The following is an 18,150-nucleotide window of genomic DNA, read 5'->3' as shown; positions in this document are numbered from 1 at the left end:
CAATAGAATGCGAGCTCAATCTGATTGGCTGATTGGATCAGCCAATCGGATTGAACTTGAATCTGATTGGCTGATTCCATCAGCCAATCAGAATATTCCTACCTTAATTCCGATTGGCTGATAGAATCCTATCAGCCAATCGGAATTCGAGGGACGCCATCTTGGATGACGTCATTTAAAGGAACCATCTTTCAGCGAGTAGGCGTCAGTTGAAGAGGATGGATCCGCGTCGGCTGGGAAGTAGATGGCTCCGCTCCGCTCCGGAGGAAAGAAGATTGAAGATGCGGCTTGATAGAAGACTTCATCCCGATGATGGACTTCCGACTTCAGCCCGATGATGGAGTTCTTCAGCCGCCGCTTGGATCAAGACTTCGGACCCTCTAGTGGACCGATCGCTGAACCCGGTGAGGTGAAGACAAGGTAGGGAGATCTTCAGGGGATTAGTGTTAGGTTTATTTAAGGGGGGTTTGGGTTAGATTAGGGGTATGTGGGTGGTGGGTTGTAATGTTGGGGGGGGGGGTATTGTATGTTTTTTTTTTACAGGCAAAAGAGCTGAATTCTTTGGGGCATGCCCCGCAAATGGCCTTTTTAAGGGCTGGCAAGGTAAAAGAGCTTTGAACTTTTTTAATTTAGAATAGTGTAGGGCATTTTTTTATTTTGGGGGTCTTTGTTATTTTATTAGGGGGCTTAGAGTAGGTGTAATTAGTTTAAAAGTGTTGTAATATTTTTCTAATGTTTGTAAATATTTTTTTATTTTTTGTAACTTAGTTAGTTTATTTCATTGTATTTATTTGTAGGTATTTTATTTAATTTATTTATTGATAGTGTAGTGTTAGGTTTAATTGTAACTTAGGTTAGGATTTATTTTACAGGTAATTTTGTAATTATTTTAACTAGGTAACTATTAAATAGTTATTAACTATTTAATAGCTATTGTACCTGGTTAAAATAATTACAAAGTTGCCTGTAAAATAAATATTAATCCTAAAATAGCTACAATATAATTATAATTTATATTGTAGCTATATTAGGGTTTATTTTACAGGTAAGTATTTAGCTTTAAATAGGAATAATTTATTTAATAAGAGTTAATTTATTTTGTTAGATTTAAATTATATTTAACTTAGGGGTTGTTAGTGTTAGGGTTAGACTTAGCTTTAGGGGTTAAAAAATTTAGTAGAGTAGCGGTGAGCTCCGATCGGCAGATTAGGGGTTAATACTTGAAGTTAGGTGTCGGCGATGTTAGGGAGAGCAGATTAGGGGTTAATACTATTTATTATAGGGTTATTGAGGCGGGAGTGAGGCAGATTAGGGGTTAATAACTTTATTATAGTAGTGGTGAGCTCCGGTCTGCAGATTAGGGGTTAATTATTGTAGGTAGGTGGAGGTGACGTTGGGGGCGGCATATTAGGGGTTAATAAATATAATATAGGGGTCGGCGGTGTTAGGGGCAGCAGATTAGGGGTACATAGGGATAACGTAGGTGTCCGCGGTGTACGGAGCGGCAGATTAGGGGTTAAAATTTTTTAATATAGTGGCGGCGATGTGGGGGGGCCTCGGTTTAGGGGTTCATAGGTAGTTTATGGGTGTTAGTGTACTTTAGAGCACAGTAGTCAAGAGCTTTATGAACCGGCGTTAGCCCAGAAAGCTCTTAACTACTGACTTTTTTCTGTGCCTGGAGTTTTGTCGTTAGATTTCTAATGCTCACTTCAGCCAAGACTCTAAATACCGGCGTTAGAAAGATCCCATTGAAAAAATAGGATACGCAAATGGCATAGGGGGATCTGCGGTATGGAAAAGTCGCGTCTGCAAAGTGAGCGTTAGACCCTTTCCTGACTGACTCCAAATACCAGAGGGCGGTAAAAACCAGCGTTAGGAGCCTCTAACGCTGGTTTTTACGGCTACCGGCCAACTCTAAATCTAGCCGTTTATTTGTCCAGTTACTCCTCCTTGAAGTCTTAATCTGGTCTTTTTAGCCAGTTGACTTAAAGAACATATTCTTATATGTCTGTTGTGGATCTCAGGAAGGCAACTAAATCTGAGATTCTTATGAAAGTTTCATTACCACTAAGCCTGCTATACAGCTTGATGATCAAAAATTTTCCAGCATGGAGAGAAATCATGAAAAATCTTTGGGGGCTATTTTCTCTCTTTCACGTTGATAACCCTGAATAGCTAGATGAACAGCTCACATGGTAAAATGTGCCTTTCTAATATTTTTTGTGGGACCTTACAGTAGTAAGATTATTGGGCTTTAGTCTGGGTGTCACAGTTTTACAAACCTATCTATTTAAACCAATGGCAGCGGGTGTGAGGCATTCTGGTGCTAGGAGGATGTAACGTGTTTGCACTTAGCAGTAGTGTCCCCGAGAAGACCACCGGAAAGCACTCTGTATCTCTGTATAGGCCCGGAAGATCACCTATGTGTATACTTCTTGCTTACTGGAGTGATTATCACTGTTCTTTTACTGTGTCAGTCACTATTTAATTGTGATTAAGGGACAAGGACTACCTTAATGGAGCTGACATATAGAAATTTTATGAATGTCTAACTTTACTGAACCTCTGTTTTTTCCATCTTTCTTCCACAACAAGACCAAAGAATATTTTATGCCAAGATAACTTGTCTTCTTCTTTTTGCTTTATCTACCATTTTGAGTATGCCTTCAAAGGCAATTTTTGGCAGGAAAGTTCTGCAGGTCACTGTGCCAGATTACTTATATACCTGCCTTATCTGTTTACACCCCTAATTGTATGATGTTCTTGTGGACTTCACTGATTTAGTATAAGATCCCACATGTAATGATCTTGCGGACTCTCAACATCATATGAAAGAAAAGACAATTTATGCTTACCTGTTAAATTTATTTATTTCATGATGGTGAGTGTCCACAAGCCCCAACCTTTTTATTCTATACATTTGGTGGCAGGACTTGTTTGCCCTTTATTTGCTCTGATTTGCTCTTTCTTGCTTTTCTGGTTTACTCTCTACATGGCCATATGTATGACTAAGGGATTCTGGGATAGTGGGGGGCTCTGGAATGTATTGGTGTATTTGCTTTTTCTTAGTGGATTGTAGTGTAATTCCACATGTAATGATCTTGTCAACTCTTATCATCATAAAAGGAGTGAATTTATCAGCACAAAAACACACCAACAGAATTGAATTTGCTGTAAACTGAATTAAATGTCAATAAACTGTGGAACAGCTGATAGATGCAGCATCAGATCACCAACAAAAAAAATCTTCATAATTCACCACTGGTACATAGGCCTGTATGAATAAACAGTCCTTCCATTCACTTTGTATAATAGCTTGTGATGTTCATTCTGGTTTAAAAAAATGTTTTGTTCATGTCTACAGACTCATTTTCACAAGTGAGATATGGCTTGATAGCCATTAAACCTCTCCTTCACAGTAGGTTTCATATCAATCACTGCAGTACTCATGGCTGTTAGCAGTATACCAAATTATTACAATATTTATAAAATACATAATAAAATAATATTTATATCAATGTTTACTCATAAAGTTACTTAGAAACAATATAAACTTAAAGGACAATTAAATACAGTAGAATTGCATAACCTTCCATTTCTCTGCCCGTATATGATGTGACGGCAATCTGCAAAAACTTGTACTAAATATTATAAATATATAACATTATTAACCCCACAGTGTAAAGGACAACACACCATCCTTTTGCACTAAGCTCAGAGATATTGGGGACCCTCATGCACTGCAACTGAGGAAGGCACTGCAGTCTCCTTACCCATCTTAGGTTTTAGTTGGAATTCCTGTGACATTTCTACGCATGTGTGTGACGGCATCACAGGGATCTGTTAGTTATGGCTGGGGTTAAGAGATTTAAAAGCCTGTATATCAGCTTGCAGATGACTTACATGGACAAGAGAACACTCATTTAAAAGCGGGGGGGACCATTCTTTCAAATAAGAAGCACCATGCCCCATAAAAAATGGTGATAACCTACAGCAGCAATTAAGGTGTTGTTTTCCATGAGGGGCTATCTCATCCCTCTTTATGCTAGAGAGACAAGTGGTGATAATGCTCTTTCATATGAGGTGTCACTTGTTGTTAATACCAATGATCCCTTGTTATACTAGAAAACAGATTGATTAATGAAATCACTCCTATTAAAAAGAGAATTCCCCTCTTTTAAATGAGAATCCACACTCCCCCCTCTAATTTTCTAATTTTTAATTAATAACCATGGTAATAGTGAACACCTGCCTTAACAAATCATCTCTTCTGGGGGGGGGGGGGGTACTTTTAAAGACCATGTTACTCATAACACAGAAAAGGATACAAGATCTTAGTTTTGGGAATACAATAACAATCTAATACATTTAACAATCAGGGTTTTCCAAGAAAGTTGGCAACCTAACCAGATTTTTGGAATCATCCCAGGATTACTTTGGACAGCTCTATTTTACAGAGAAAACATTTGAGTAGGATAGTTGACCATAAAGCTAAATATCAGTGGTCCAGGTGTTGGTGTTGAGAGATATCATCTACAGCCTATTCCTACTTTTCTATGTTATTATATATTTTAAAACTCCTTGCTCCCTTTGTTTTCTTCTCTTCTTGCACTGTATAGAGCACATGTAGAAAAGCACTGTTCATGGCAACTGGTATGAGGTTCGAGCGAGCATAATACCACCCAACACTTTGGAAATTGCACAATTCAGAGATAATTAAATTAAAAATATAATTTAAGTTGAGTTAGCCTTGGTACTCTCTTCAATCAAATATATTTATTTTACATGAATATGGAACATAACATATGAGATACTTTTAATCTTCTAAATCCCCATACAAATCATTATAATCCTAATTTGCATATATTGTTTATAAGTTTAATTTAATAGCAGTAAAACTGTATAGGACCAGTTATTGCTGGTCCTTCAGATAATTCCAGTATATTTATTAAATGGATAGCCAAAAGCATTGTTACTCTGTCCAGCATCAACTGTGACTTGAATTTCAGTGCAGAGTGAAAATGCTTCTAGTAACATATTACCTTTTAAAAACTTTTTGTACTGTGCTAACATTAGATAGACAGAGAGCACTGTAGATAAAAAGTAAAAGTTTAAAAAGGCTTTCTAGTGTTCAATTCAGTCTATATTTTTTGCACTCCTTACTAGAGGAAAAAAAGTATTATTAAAGAGACAATGCATAGTTTCCTGGGCTATAAAGAATTTTGAAATGCCGCACTTCTAAAGGCTTTCTTCTACAAGATACGACGAGTCCACGGATTTCATCCTTACTTGTGGGATATTATCCTCCTGCTAACAGGAAGTGGCAAAGAGCACCACAGCAGAGCTGTATATATAGCTCCTCCCTTCCCCTCCACCCCCAGTCATTCTCTTTGCCTGTGTTATACTAGGAAGAAGGTAAAGTGAGGTGTTAGTTTTATTTTCTTCAATCAAGAAGTTTTTTATTTTAAATGGTACCGGTGTGCACTATTTTCCTCAGGGGGTTATAGAAGAAGATTTCTGCCCTGAGGTTGATGATCTTAGCCGCTGTAACTAAGATCCACGTTGGTTCCCACAATACTTCTGAAGGTAACCATGAGACATCTTCAGTGTGGAGACCGGTTTCATGCTACAAGCAGCATTAAGGTATGTGCAGCCCTTTATTTCTGAAGAGACTTGATATATCAGAACTGGCTGGCATTTATTTCCCTGTAAGGGAATGGGGTAAGCAGTAGACCTGTTATACAGAGGGGTGTTACTGTAGTCCCTTGTTTTTATTTTTCTAAGTGACATTATAAGGGCATGATATGACACTCTGGGAGAGGCATAAAGGCAGTAAAACGATTGGTGTTTTTATTGTATAACCAGCATGACTTGCTGGGATGTGTTTGGGGTGTTTTAGTTTTCCACTTAGCTTGTGTGCAAAACCGCTTCTCCATGCGGTTGTGTTTGGGCCTACTCCAACATCGTCCATAAGGGGCGGGGCTTGTTTTTGCGCGTTCAGATGCGCACTTCCTTCTGACAGAGAAGCAGCAAGCAGTAACTCCAGTTGCTCCTGGACAGTGGTTCTCTGGTCCGGAGTGTTGGCTAAGCATTTCGAAGTACCCTGGGGGCAGGTAGGCGCAGGGGGGTATTTTTGTGTAAATTGATATTTTTTCTGATATAAGTCACTTTAGAGCCTTATTTCTCCCCTTATTCCTGGGGTGCAGTAATTTTTGGATAAACCAATAACTTTAAGTACATTTTTGAGACAAATTAACGTTATTTAAGCAGTTTTGGAAAAATTGTAAACTTTTTATCTCTTAAAGGCGCAGTACACGTTTTTCAAAATGTATTTAAAGCAATAAATAAAGTGTTTAAACGACTTCTGTGGTTATTACTAGTCTGTTCAACATGTCTGACATTGAGGAATCTCATTGTTCTATGTGTTTAGAAGCTATTGTGGAACCCCCTCTTACATTGTGTACCTCTTGTACTGAAAGGGCCTTACATTGTAAAGACCATATTTTAGGTCAAGAAAGTGTGCCTAAGGATGATTCTCAGTCTGAAGAGAATCAGGATATGCCATCCAATTCTCCCCAAGTGTCACAACCTTTAACGCCCACACAAGCGACGCCAAGTACCTCTAGTGCGTCTAATTAATTTACTCTGCAGGAGATTGCTGCAGTTATGTCAACTACCCTTACAGAGGTATTATCTAAATTACCAGTGTTACAGGGTAAACGCAGTAGGTCAGGTGTTAATGTGAATACTGAATCCTCTGATGCTTTATTAGCTATTTCCGATGAACCTTCACAGTGTTCTGAGTTGGGGGTCAGGGAATTGCTGTCTGAGGGAGAGATTTCAGACTCAGGAAATGTGTTACCTCAGACAGATTCGGACGTTACTTCCTTTAAATTTAAGCTTGAACACTTCCGCCTGTTACTTCGGGAGGTTTTAGCGACTCTGAATGATTGTGACCGTATTGTGATACAACCAGAGAAATTGTGTAAGATGGACAAATATCTAGAAGTGCCTACTTACACTGATGTTTTTCCGGTTCCTAAAAGAATTTCGGAAATTATAAAAAAGGAATGGGATAGACCAGGTATACCGTTTTCTCCCCCTCCTAATTTTAAGAAAATGTTTCCCATATCAGACACAATTCGGGACTCATGGCAAATGGTCCCTAAGGTAGAGGGAGCTATATCTACCCTGGCGAAGCGTACAACTATACCCATTGAGGACAGTTGTGCTTTCAAAGACCCTATGGATAAAAAATTAGAGGGTCTCCTAAATAAATTATTTATTAATCAGGGTTTTCTTTTACAACCTACAGCTTGCATTGTTCCAGTAACTACTGCAGCAGCTTTTTGGTTTGAGGCTCTGGAAGAGTCTCTGAAAGTTAAGACTCCGTTAGATGACATTTTGGATAGAATTAAGGCTCTTAAGTTAGCTAATTCTTTTATTACTGATGCCGCTTTTCAAATTGCTAAATTAGCGGTGAAAAAAGCAGGATTTGCTATTCTAGCACGTAGAGCGTCGTGGCTCAAATCTTGGTCTGCTGATGTGTCATCAAAAACTAACGGCTAGATTTAGAGTTTTGTCGGTAAAGACCCACGTAGCTAACGCTGCTTTTTTCCCAGCGCACCCTTAAGACAACGCTGGTATTTAGAGTTGTCTGAGTGACTGCATTAGGCTCAGAAAAGGGAGCGTTGAGCCTAATTTAGCTCCACATCAACCCTCAATACCAGCGTTGCTTACGGTAGCGGTAAGCTGGAAAAACCCCATAGGAAACAATGGGGCAGTTTGGGCTGAAAAAAAAACCTAACACCTGCAAAAAAGCAGCGTTCAGCTCCTAACATAGCCCCATTGTTTCCTATGGGGAAACACACTCTAAGTCTGCACCTAACACCCTAACATGAACCCTGAGTCTATTTCCCTTAACCTTACACTTATTAACCCCTAATCTGCCGCCCCGCTATCGCCGACACCTGCATTAAACTATTAACCCCTAATCTGCCACTCTGGACACCGCCGCAACCTACATTATCCCTATAAACCCCTAATCTGCTGCCCCTAACACCGCAGACCCCTATATTATATTTATTACCCCCTAATCTGCCCCCCCCAATGTCGCCGCTACCTTACCTACACTTATTAACCCCTAGTCTGTTGACCGGACCTCGCCACCACTATAATAAATGTATTAACCCCTAAACCGCCGCACTCCCGCCTCGCAAACACTAGAATAAATGTTATTAACCCCTAATCTGCCCTCCCTAACATCGCCGCCACCTACCTACAATTATTAACCCCTAATCTCCCGCCCGCAACGTCCCCGCTACTATAATAAAGTTATTAACCCCTAAACCTAACTCTAACCCTAACCCTAAAACCCCCTAACATAAATATAATTTAAATGAAACGAAATAATATTCCTAAATCTAACTAAATTAATTCTATTTAAAACTAAATACTTACCTATAAAATAAACCCTAATATAGCTACAATATAACTAATAGTTACTTTGTAGCTATTTTAGGATTTATATTTATTTTACAGGCAACGTTGTATTTATTTTAACTAGGTACAATAGCTATTAAATAGTTACTAACTATTTAATAGCTACCTAGTTAAAATAAGTACAAAATTACCTGTAAAATAAATCCTAACCTAAGTTACAAATACACCTAACACTACACTATCATTTAAATTAATTAAATAAATTACCTACAGTTAGCTAAATTAAAATACAATAAAATAAACTATTCTAGAATACAAACCCCCACCCACTAAATTACAAAAAAATAAAAAAGAATTACAAGAAGTTTAAACTAATCTAAGCCCCCTAATAAAATAAAAAATCACCCCAAAATAAAAAAATGCCCTACCCTATTCTAAACTACCAAAGTAATCAGATCTATTACCAGCCCTTAAAAGGGCTTTTTGTGGGGCATTGCCCCAAAGTAATCAGCTCTTTTACCTGAAAATAAAAATAAAATACCCCCCAACATTACAACCCACCACCCACATACCCCTACTCTAACCCACCCAAACCCCCCTTAGAAAAACCTATCGCTAACCCCCTGAAGATCTCCCTACCTTGAGTCGTCTTCACCCAGCCGAGCCGAATTCTTCATCCAAGGTGCGAAGAGGAAGTCCTTGATCCGGTAGAAGTCTTCATCCAAGCAAGGCAAGAAGAGGTCCTCCATCCGGTATAAGTGTTCATCCAGGCTGCGTCTTCAATCTTCATCCATCCGAAGCGGAGCCATCTTCAAAGGAGCCGACGCGGAGCCATCCTCTTCAACCGACGACTTCCCGACGACTGAAGGTTCCTTTAAGGGATGTCATCCAAGATGGCGTCCCTTCAATTCCTATTGACTGATAGAATTCTATCAGCCAATTGGAATTAAGGTAGAAAAAATCTGATTGGCTTATGCAATCAGCCAATCAGATTGAAGTTCAATCCGATTGACTGATCCAATCAGCCAATCGTATTGAACTCTGTCAGGATTTATGATAAGAATCTTCAGTAGTGCTCTCCAAATAATATATCAGCTTATGGAAGGGTTATAACACAATATATTTAAATAATTATCCTTTAAAATAAACCCTCAATCAATATGCATCTACTAGAAACCATACAATTAATATAAATACCTGAATTCTTTTATTTAGTTAATATCCATGAACATTTTGAAATATATTTGTAATACCAGAATATGAAACACTATTATACACGTTAAAACCAACTATTAAGATATGCTATCCTTCTTACAAAGCCCAGAAGAATGTACCTTTAAAAATCCAGCCTTATTTACAAATAGCCTTTCATTCAGTTAATACTGGGACTAAAATAACAGCTACTACTATTCAGCAATACAATTAACAGTGCTAATAAACAATAGAACAATATATATATATTCAGCTGTTTAACTGTAATTTATCCTAATTCAATTTTAATTCACAACATCAGAAATTTCACAAAAAAGTTACTTAACCTACGAGATATAAATTTAACACTATACAGGGCTATGGCTATCAATTTTAAAATACAATTTATTTATTTAAATCTGCCACACACAGCAACAATGAATTTTAAATGTTTTGCATATAAAAAGGCAAACTAAGAATTATTAAAAACTATGAAACACAGTCTAAAAATATAGTTTGCTCTTTAAATCTATTTGTTACAGTAATTTCTCAATACGTTACCAAGGTGAGCACCAACCAGTATCCAATATCTCTTAACAGGAATGATCTAACCTCAGAAGACCAAGATTGGGGGTATCTGCATATGGAGCATATAGATAGCCGTTTGCTTTGTAATAACTGTTGCAGTTATTTTCCTTCAGGGATAGCCAGAGATAGCAGCAGCCAGCCTCTTGCAGCCTCTATGCTTGGGGTTAAATCATCTGCTTTCACCCTTCCCCTTTTTTGATCATTACCCATCATTGGTTAGATTGGAAACGCCCAAAACGGAAGCTTGTCTCGGATTGGATATCTAATCGGATTGGCCCTTAACGGAGCTGAGCATGTTCACCATGGGAACGCCTCTTTTGAACAGCTAAATCCTTTAACTGTCATATTTGGTTTTGGCCCATGGGTGGCAGCAGACATACAACACAGCAATACATTTTTAACATTTCTAGCATTTAAAATATTTCTTTAAAGTGTGTAATAACTGCCATAATTTCTTGCATTAGTAGGTTATATGTATTGTATTATATCACATTATTTATTCTGATCAATTTGACATGAAACACAGTATGTCCTTAACACCATACCATATCAAAACAATTATACTGCTAATTTTTCCAGATTGGTAGTATTTAAAACTCCTGATATATTGCATTTATTCAGATACAACATGTTACATTTCTGTGTATTTCTTCCTGAATACATGAATCCTGTCTATGTAGATCTGAAATAAAAATAAATGTTAATAATCACTTCTCTTCAGGTCCATAAACATCTATTCATGTTCTTAAACACACAGAGGCTAAGATATTTTATGCTTTCAAAATATGCATGCATATACATAATACACACATACACACATATATATATATATATATATATATATATATATATATATATATATATATATATATATATATATACAAGGCCTAAACAAGAGAGATATAATTATGGAATTTCGACAAATTTCATAAAAAGAAAAGGGATTTCAGCACTCTTTTAGAGAAAAGTCATATAAGTTTATTTCAGAAAAAGATCCAACAAACAACGGACCCCTGTCTCATCCATGAACAGAGTACCTGTACATGATGATTAAAACAGATGCATTAGACACTTATGACTGGCCAGTCCTATCTAGCGATAACCCAATCAGATTAGAGTTACTCTTGAACAGACAACATAATGTTAAAGACACTGCCTGCTCAAAAAAGCTATCTGAATAAAACAGCTGATTATCAACCGTTCATAACGAGTAACAAAATATATCTCTATGGCATTATTACACGAAAATAGAGACACTAAACTGATTATGTACACAGCTGGTTATCACAACTTTGTTAAAAGGAATAGACAGTCCCACAGATATCTAGCATGTAATTTCAGTGAAAGTCATTAGAACTCCCCATGCTAGCATGACCGACGTTGTTGGTATATACACACACTTGGCACCATTTGTGGAAACAAACATGTCCCGTAAAGCAATAAAGATACAGCAAACAGTTCACTTTGTCACATCAATATCCTCATTCAGTATCACTCTTAACTTTTTCGTTACTGGCAAGTTGTTATGCTGTGAAGACAGTGTATCATTGTTACTGTATCATCTGCTGAGTCGTCTGTTAACTCTCCTGGTATACATACGCTGCGCTTAGTCCAGCGCTACTCCGCCTCTTCTAGGCTGTATGTCTCTCCGAGGTAGACTGTATGAAGCAAAGTGCACACATCCAGGCCGTAAGCAGTGATGTCCAAACCCTATATCTTGGGGTTGTCCCTGAGATGCCACACTGATTGACTTTTGGCAACAAAATCCCACAGACTGGATTGCACCACTAAACTAAGCACCCGAAGTAGTGGAAAACAACACCTGTTCACAAGCGTGAGTCAGTTCCTGATTGTAAGCAGCGCACACCTGAGCATCCCACAGAATGAGATGGCGGAGGAGGAGTGAGCAATCTGTTTGCTAGTCCTGGAAAGATCCCTGCCTGTGCAGCGAAAGTATTCACAGGAGCAAGATATAGGGTTTGGACATCACTACTCACGGCCTGGATGTGTGCACTTTGCTTCATACAGTCTACCTCAGAGAGACATACAGCCTAGAAGAGGCGGAGTAGCGCTGGACTAAGCGCAGCGTATGTATACCGGGAGAGTTAACAGACGACTCAGCAGATGATACGGTAACAATGATACACTGTCTTCACAGCATAACAACTTGCCAGTAACGAAAAAGTTAAGAGCTATACTGAAAGAGGATATTGATGTGACAAAGTGAACTGTTTGCTGTATCTTTATTGCTTTACGGGACATGTTTATTTCCACAAATGGTGCCAAGTGTGTGTATATACCAACAACGTCGGTCATGCTAGCATGGGGAGTTCTAATGACTTTCACTGAAATTACATGCTAGATATCTGTGGGACTGTCTATTCCTTTTAACAAAGTTGTGATAACCAGCTGTGTACATAATCAGTTTAGTGTCTCTATTTTCGTGTAATAATGCCATAGAGATATATTTTGTTACTCGTTATGAACGGTTGATAATCAGCTGTTTTATTCAGATAGCTTTTTTGAGCAGGCAGTGTCTTTAACACTATGTTGTCTGTTCAAGAGTAACTCTAATCTGATTGGGTTATCGCTAGATAGGACTGGCCAGTCATAAGTGTCTAATGCATCTGTTTTAATGTGTGTCCATCATGTACAGGTACTCTGTTCATGGATGAGACAGGGGTCCGTTGTTTGTTGGATCTTTTTCTGAAATAAACTTATATGACTTTTCTCTAAAAGAGTGCTGAAATCCCTTTTCTTTTTATGAAATTTGTCGAAATTCCATAATTATATCTTTCTTGTTTAGGCCTTGTATATCTAAATTCTGAAGGGTCTGCACCGCATGATTTGACTGCATCAAATGATTAATTTTATATACTATTGAAACTAGTGGTATACGTGATATCTCTCCCCTCTTTAAAAAAAAAAAAAATTGTGTATATATATATATATATATATATATATATATATATATATATATACATACACATCCACTTCTATGTAGTATCTTGTATTTATTTTCCTTTAGCCTCATCTGAAAAAAACAGGAAAATATGTTATATATATGTAATTCAAATATGGGATTATTACAAATTTCATTCAATCTATACAGATTTCAATCTATCTCCCAGATATATATTCAATATAGTCTGGGGCATTATTTGATATGTTTATCTGCAAAATTATCAATGTAGTTATTATTTATTTTTCAAAATGTATTTATCTTTATTTATGCTGTCTTTTAGCAATGGTTCCCAAGAGTATAATTTAAAGCATGTGTTTTCACTGTGTGTTATCCCAACCCAGACTCAATATCTACATTTTGTATATTTCAGTGTTAGCATTGCACAGCAGGGGTCATTTAACAGGTAGCTCTCAACAGCCATGATTTCCTTAATATGCCTGTATCTTCAGCTTTTTTTCCCCAGACACTTCGTCTTCACACACTGCATGGGGCAGAGAGTGTTATGCAATTTTGCATACTAAATGGGGGAAGAGCTGAACATGAGTTTGCACTTCCAATTAAGAGCAAATGTTGCCTTTCGAATAACTTTACATACTCAGTGGGGGAGAATTTAAACATGATTGAAGTCAGTTTGTCTGAAAGAAATGAATAATTTTCTACTGACCAGTCAGATCTGAATAAATATATATGTTTATTAACCTTAAAATATATGATTAAAATATATATTTATTAACCTTACATATACCTTGACAACTCGCATTCTATTGGCTGATCCGAACAATGATCCAGGAGGGTCAATATATGACTACAGTGGACTTGAAGGATGCTTACTTTCATATTCCTATCCACAAGGATCATCATCAGTTTCTAAGGTTTGCCTTCCTGGATAAACATTATCAGTTCGTGGCTCTTCCCTTCGGGTTGGCCACAGCACCCAGAATCTTCACAAAGGTTCTAGGGTCTCTTTTGGCGGTTCTCAGATCACGAGGAATAGCAGTGGTGCCTTATCTGGAAGATATTCTGATCCAGGCGTCAACATATCAACTGACAAAATTTCAGACGGACAGAGTATTGTCTTTCCTGAGAACTCACGGTTGGAAGGTGAACATAGAGAAAAGTTCACTTGTTCCACAGAGAAGGGTTCCTTTCTTGGGAACAGCCATGAAAATATTTCTGACAGAGGTCAGAAAATCAAAGATTCTAAATACTTGCAGAGCACTTCAGTCCATTCCTCGGCCATCAGTGGCTCAGTGTATGGAGGTAATTTGTTTAATGGTAGCGGCAATGGAGATCATTCCGTTTGCTCGCTTTCATCTCAGACTGCTGCAGCTGTGCATGCTCGGACAGTGGAATGGGGATTATGTGGATTTATCTCCTCAGATAAATCTAGATCAAGAAACCAGAGACTCTCTTCTTTGGTGGTTGTCGCTGGATCATCTGTCCCAGGGGACTTGTTTCCGCAGACCCTCGTGGGTGATAGTGACAACGGACACCAGCCTTCTGGGCTGGTGTGCAGTCCGGAATTCCCTGAAGGCTCAGGGTGTTTGGACTCAGGTGGAGTCTCTACTTCCAATCAATATTCTGGAACTGAGAGCAATATTCAGTGCGCTTCAGGCATGGCCTCAGTTGGCTTCAGCCAAATTCATCAGATTCCAGTCAAACAACATCACGACTGTGGTCTATATAAATCATCAGGGGGGACAAGGAGTTCCTTAGCGATGAGAGAGGTATCCAAGATAATCCGTTGGGTGGAGGCCCACTCTTGTCATATGTCAGCAATCTACATCCCAGGAGTAGAGAACTGGGAAGCGGATTTTCTAAGTCGACAGACATTTCATCCGGGGGAGTGGGCACTCCACCCAGAGGTATTTGCCTCATTGACTCTCCGATGGGCAGACCGGAATTGGATCTGATGGCATCTCGACAGAATTCCAAGCTTCCAAGATACGGATCCAGGTCGAGGGATCCTCAGGCCGAACTGATATGGGTAAGAAGTGAAGACATTGTTGTTGTAAATATATCTGTATGGGTAAGAAGTGAAGACAATGTTGTAAATGTATCTGTTTGGGTAAGCAGTGAAGACAATGTGGCCGATTTATCAATGTCTGTCCGACATGATACGCTGTTTGATTTGATACACTGTTTGTAGAGTATCATGTCTGACAGACATTGCTGAATGCCGACAACATACGCTGTTGGCATTTAACATTGCAAAAGCAGTTCTGGTGAACTGTTTGTGCAATGCTGCCCCCTGCAGATTCGTGGCCAATTGGCCTCTAGCAGGGGGTGTCAACCCGATCGAATAGGATTGGGCGGATTGATGTCGGCAGCCTCAGAGGCAGGGGACCAGTTAAGGAGCAGCGGTCTTAAGACCACTGCTTCTTAACTGCTGTTTCCGGCGATCCTTGCACGGAATCAGGGGCATCAGGGGCCATTTAGCCCTTGATAAATCGGCCCCAATGTTGTAAAGAAGGGAAGACAGTGTTGTAAATATTTTTGTATGGGTAAGAAGGGAAGACAATGTTGTTGTAAATATTTCTGTATGGGTAAGAAGTGAAGACAATGTTGTAAATATTTCTGTATGGTAAGAAGTGAAGACAATGTTTGTGATGTTGTTAGATTAATTTATGAAAGTGTTATTCACAAAGTAGAACACTCACCAAATATGTATCTTTTTATATAGGTTATTCGTATTCAGAACATACTTTCAGATGACCCTATAGTGACTCAAGTGTATGTGAACAATGGTTCTGTCATCCAAGGAACTTCATCAGCATCTGTCTTTGAGAGGAAGCTTCTTGTGGGCAGTGTGTTCCACAAAGCTTTATACTGTGAACTAGATTAACTGTGAGCACTATACATAGTTGTGACTGCTTGACAGATGTGCACTATGCAGTAAGATGAACTCACTTACCAATGCCAACATTTTCTTGTGCATTAGACCCAATATAATTTGGTTTTGCTATCAGACAAACAAATATAACTAAAATGCATTTGACAGTTCAACTTGGTTGCTATCAGGAGATCTTCTGATTGTGGCAAAAGCTTTTGATAACTCTAGTGGACTATAAATCAGTTTCAAAATGATTAGCAAATGAAATAAAGTAAGTACATTATATTAAAGATAACTGAATTTATAGAGGCACTTGCAAAAATCTTGTCATTTTTTCCTCATTTTAAATTATATTCTGAAGGTTTGGGTCTAGAGTTACTAACAGGATCTCAGTTTTTTTTTTAAATTAACCATTCACTAAACCAGAGGGGTTGCTAGGAGTCAAAGCATAAGGGTCTTCAGCTAATGCTTTTCTCCACAATTCTTTTAAACCTTTACCCTATAATCCAACAAAACCATTAATAACTTACAACTTATCAGTACATTTACCCCCTTGGCTAAAAGTTATCACATTTATGCTGTTACTTTGCTTTCAATAACTGCTATTAACATTTATAAAATCCGTTATTTTAATCCTATTGTTTGCCCAAAAAACACACACACAGAGAGCATTGATTTGACCACTTGGCTGCCATAAGCTTAAAACCAGCCGTGATTTTAGTGGACACATCAGTAATTTTAGCCCAACAATGCTAAAAAAAAGCTAGCACATCATTTAAACATATAAAGGTTGATCACAATCTATCATTTGATAATTATCAGAATGTTAAAGGAACATTAAACTTGAAATACATATTATAAGCAAAGTATTGAGGTTACTCCTCGCGTCCCTCGAGTCATGGGTGTTGCCATGATGAAATCTGTCTTTCACTACATTCCAGTGCTGACCTGTTTGCAGAAACTCTCCTTCAGATACCTGCAGTGAAACCTAGGTTACATAATGGTAGCATTCATGATTATAGGGAGGTGCATAAATGTTCTGATGAGCAATTTTTGATGTTGACATGATCACAATTAGGGTGACACTCTCTCACATTACCCATACTGGATGACATTAAACAGCAACATCACAAACACAAAACAAATACAGATGCTTTCTGCATGATAAATTGAAAACCCCAAAAACACACATGCCAAACTGTTATGATAATGGCCTTGTTTACAACTGGAGATGTGTATTTGGAGGTTTAACGAACCTCCGAATGCAGAAAAAGGTGACTCTTCGTGCCTCTTGGCTCTTTTCGTTGCCAAATTCATTTTTGTGTAATAGCAACACGCTAAAATCTGGATGTTGCTGTTGAACAAGAATGCATTTGGCAACGAAAATGTGAGAGAAAAAAAAAGAGAAATCAGCTTTTGAACCCTGAATCAGATGTAAATTCTCCAAATTAAAACTGAAAATAAATATTACAATTTTCTTTAAAAGTAAATTAACATCTATAATGAGGAGGACACTGACTTGTAAATTTTGTCAGAGGGAAGCCCACCGCCTAGACTATCCCATACTCAGGGCTTTAATGACCCCCAGCAATACCACTTCACTAAACCTTATGTAGCACTAATTAGTTTGGTGAGCGTTCAGGTTAATGTCATCTGTACATAATGTTACCATTTTTATCCTTAGCAAGTGCAGCAGCTGTTATATATTTGAAAGAGATCATGTATTTTAACAAATGACTATTCTAAATGATCAAACAGTTTCTTTTTGAGGGTTCATCAACAATACGTGTATTTGTTTAAATGTGAAAGCATAAAATGTTTACTTGCCACACTGAAATTTTGCATCTGTGTTTTCTTTTGTTGTCATATTTTTTTTTTTTGTTTTATAAGTTTTTATTGAGGTTATTGTCAAAACATTTTCAAATAAGCATGTTACATATATATTCAGAAACACTCTCTTATATTATGATATTACAAAAGAGTACATGAGTATGCTACAGTCACATATAGTTAAAAACTTTTCCTTAGAAGACATAAAGTGAAATCTCTATAATCATATGTAACAGGCTAAACTGAAACCTCATTTTATACTTTATTTTTTAACTCCCTCTCCTATTGCAATACGCCACTC

At 37.9% G+C, this 18,150-nt stretch overlaps 1 protein-coding gene across 1 annotated transcript in view; it reads left to right on the top strand.

The window, feature by feature from the left end:
* Positions 1-17,856, top strand: part of LOC128660296 (serum paraoxonase/arylesterase 2) — a 221,747-nt gene extending 203,891 nt beyond the window's left edge. The window contains exon 9 of the mRNA XM_053714070.1: positions 15,870-17,856. Coding sequence (XP_053570045.1) covers positions 15,870-16,031 — 162 coding nt within the window. The 3' untranslated portion in view covers positions 16,032-17,856. The remainder of the gene's footprint in view (positions 1-15,869) is intronic.
* The last annotated feature ends 294 nt before the right edge of the window (positions 17,857-18,150 follow it).

This window comes from Bombina bombina, chromosome 5, assembly GCF_027579735.1.
Source record: "Bombina bombina isolate aBomBom1 chromosome 5, aBomBom1.pri, whole genome shotgun sequence".
In the NCBI taxonomy this organism is placed as follows: Eukaryota; Metazoa; Chordata; class Amphibia; order Anura; family Bombinatoridae; genus Bombina; species Bombina bombina.
This window is presented reverse-complemented; position numbering and strand designations above follow the sequence as displayed.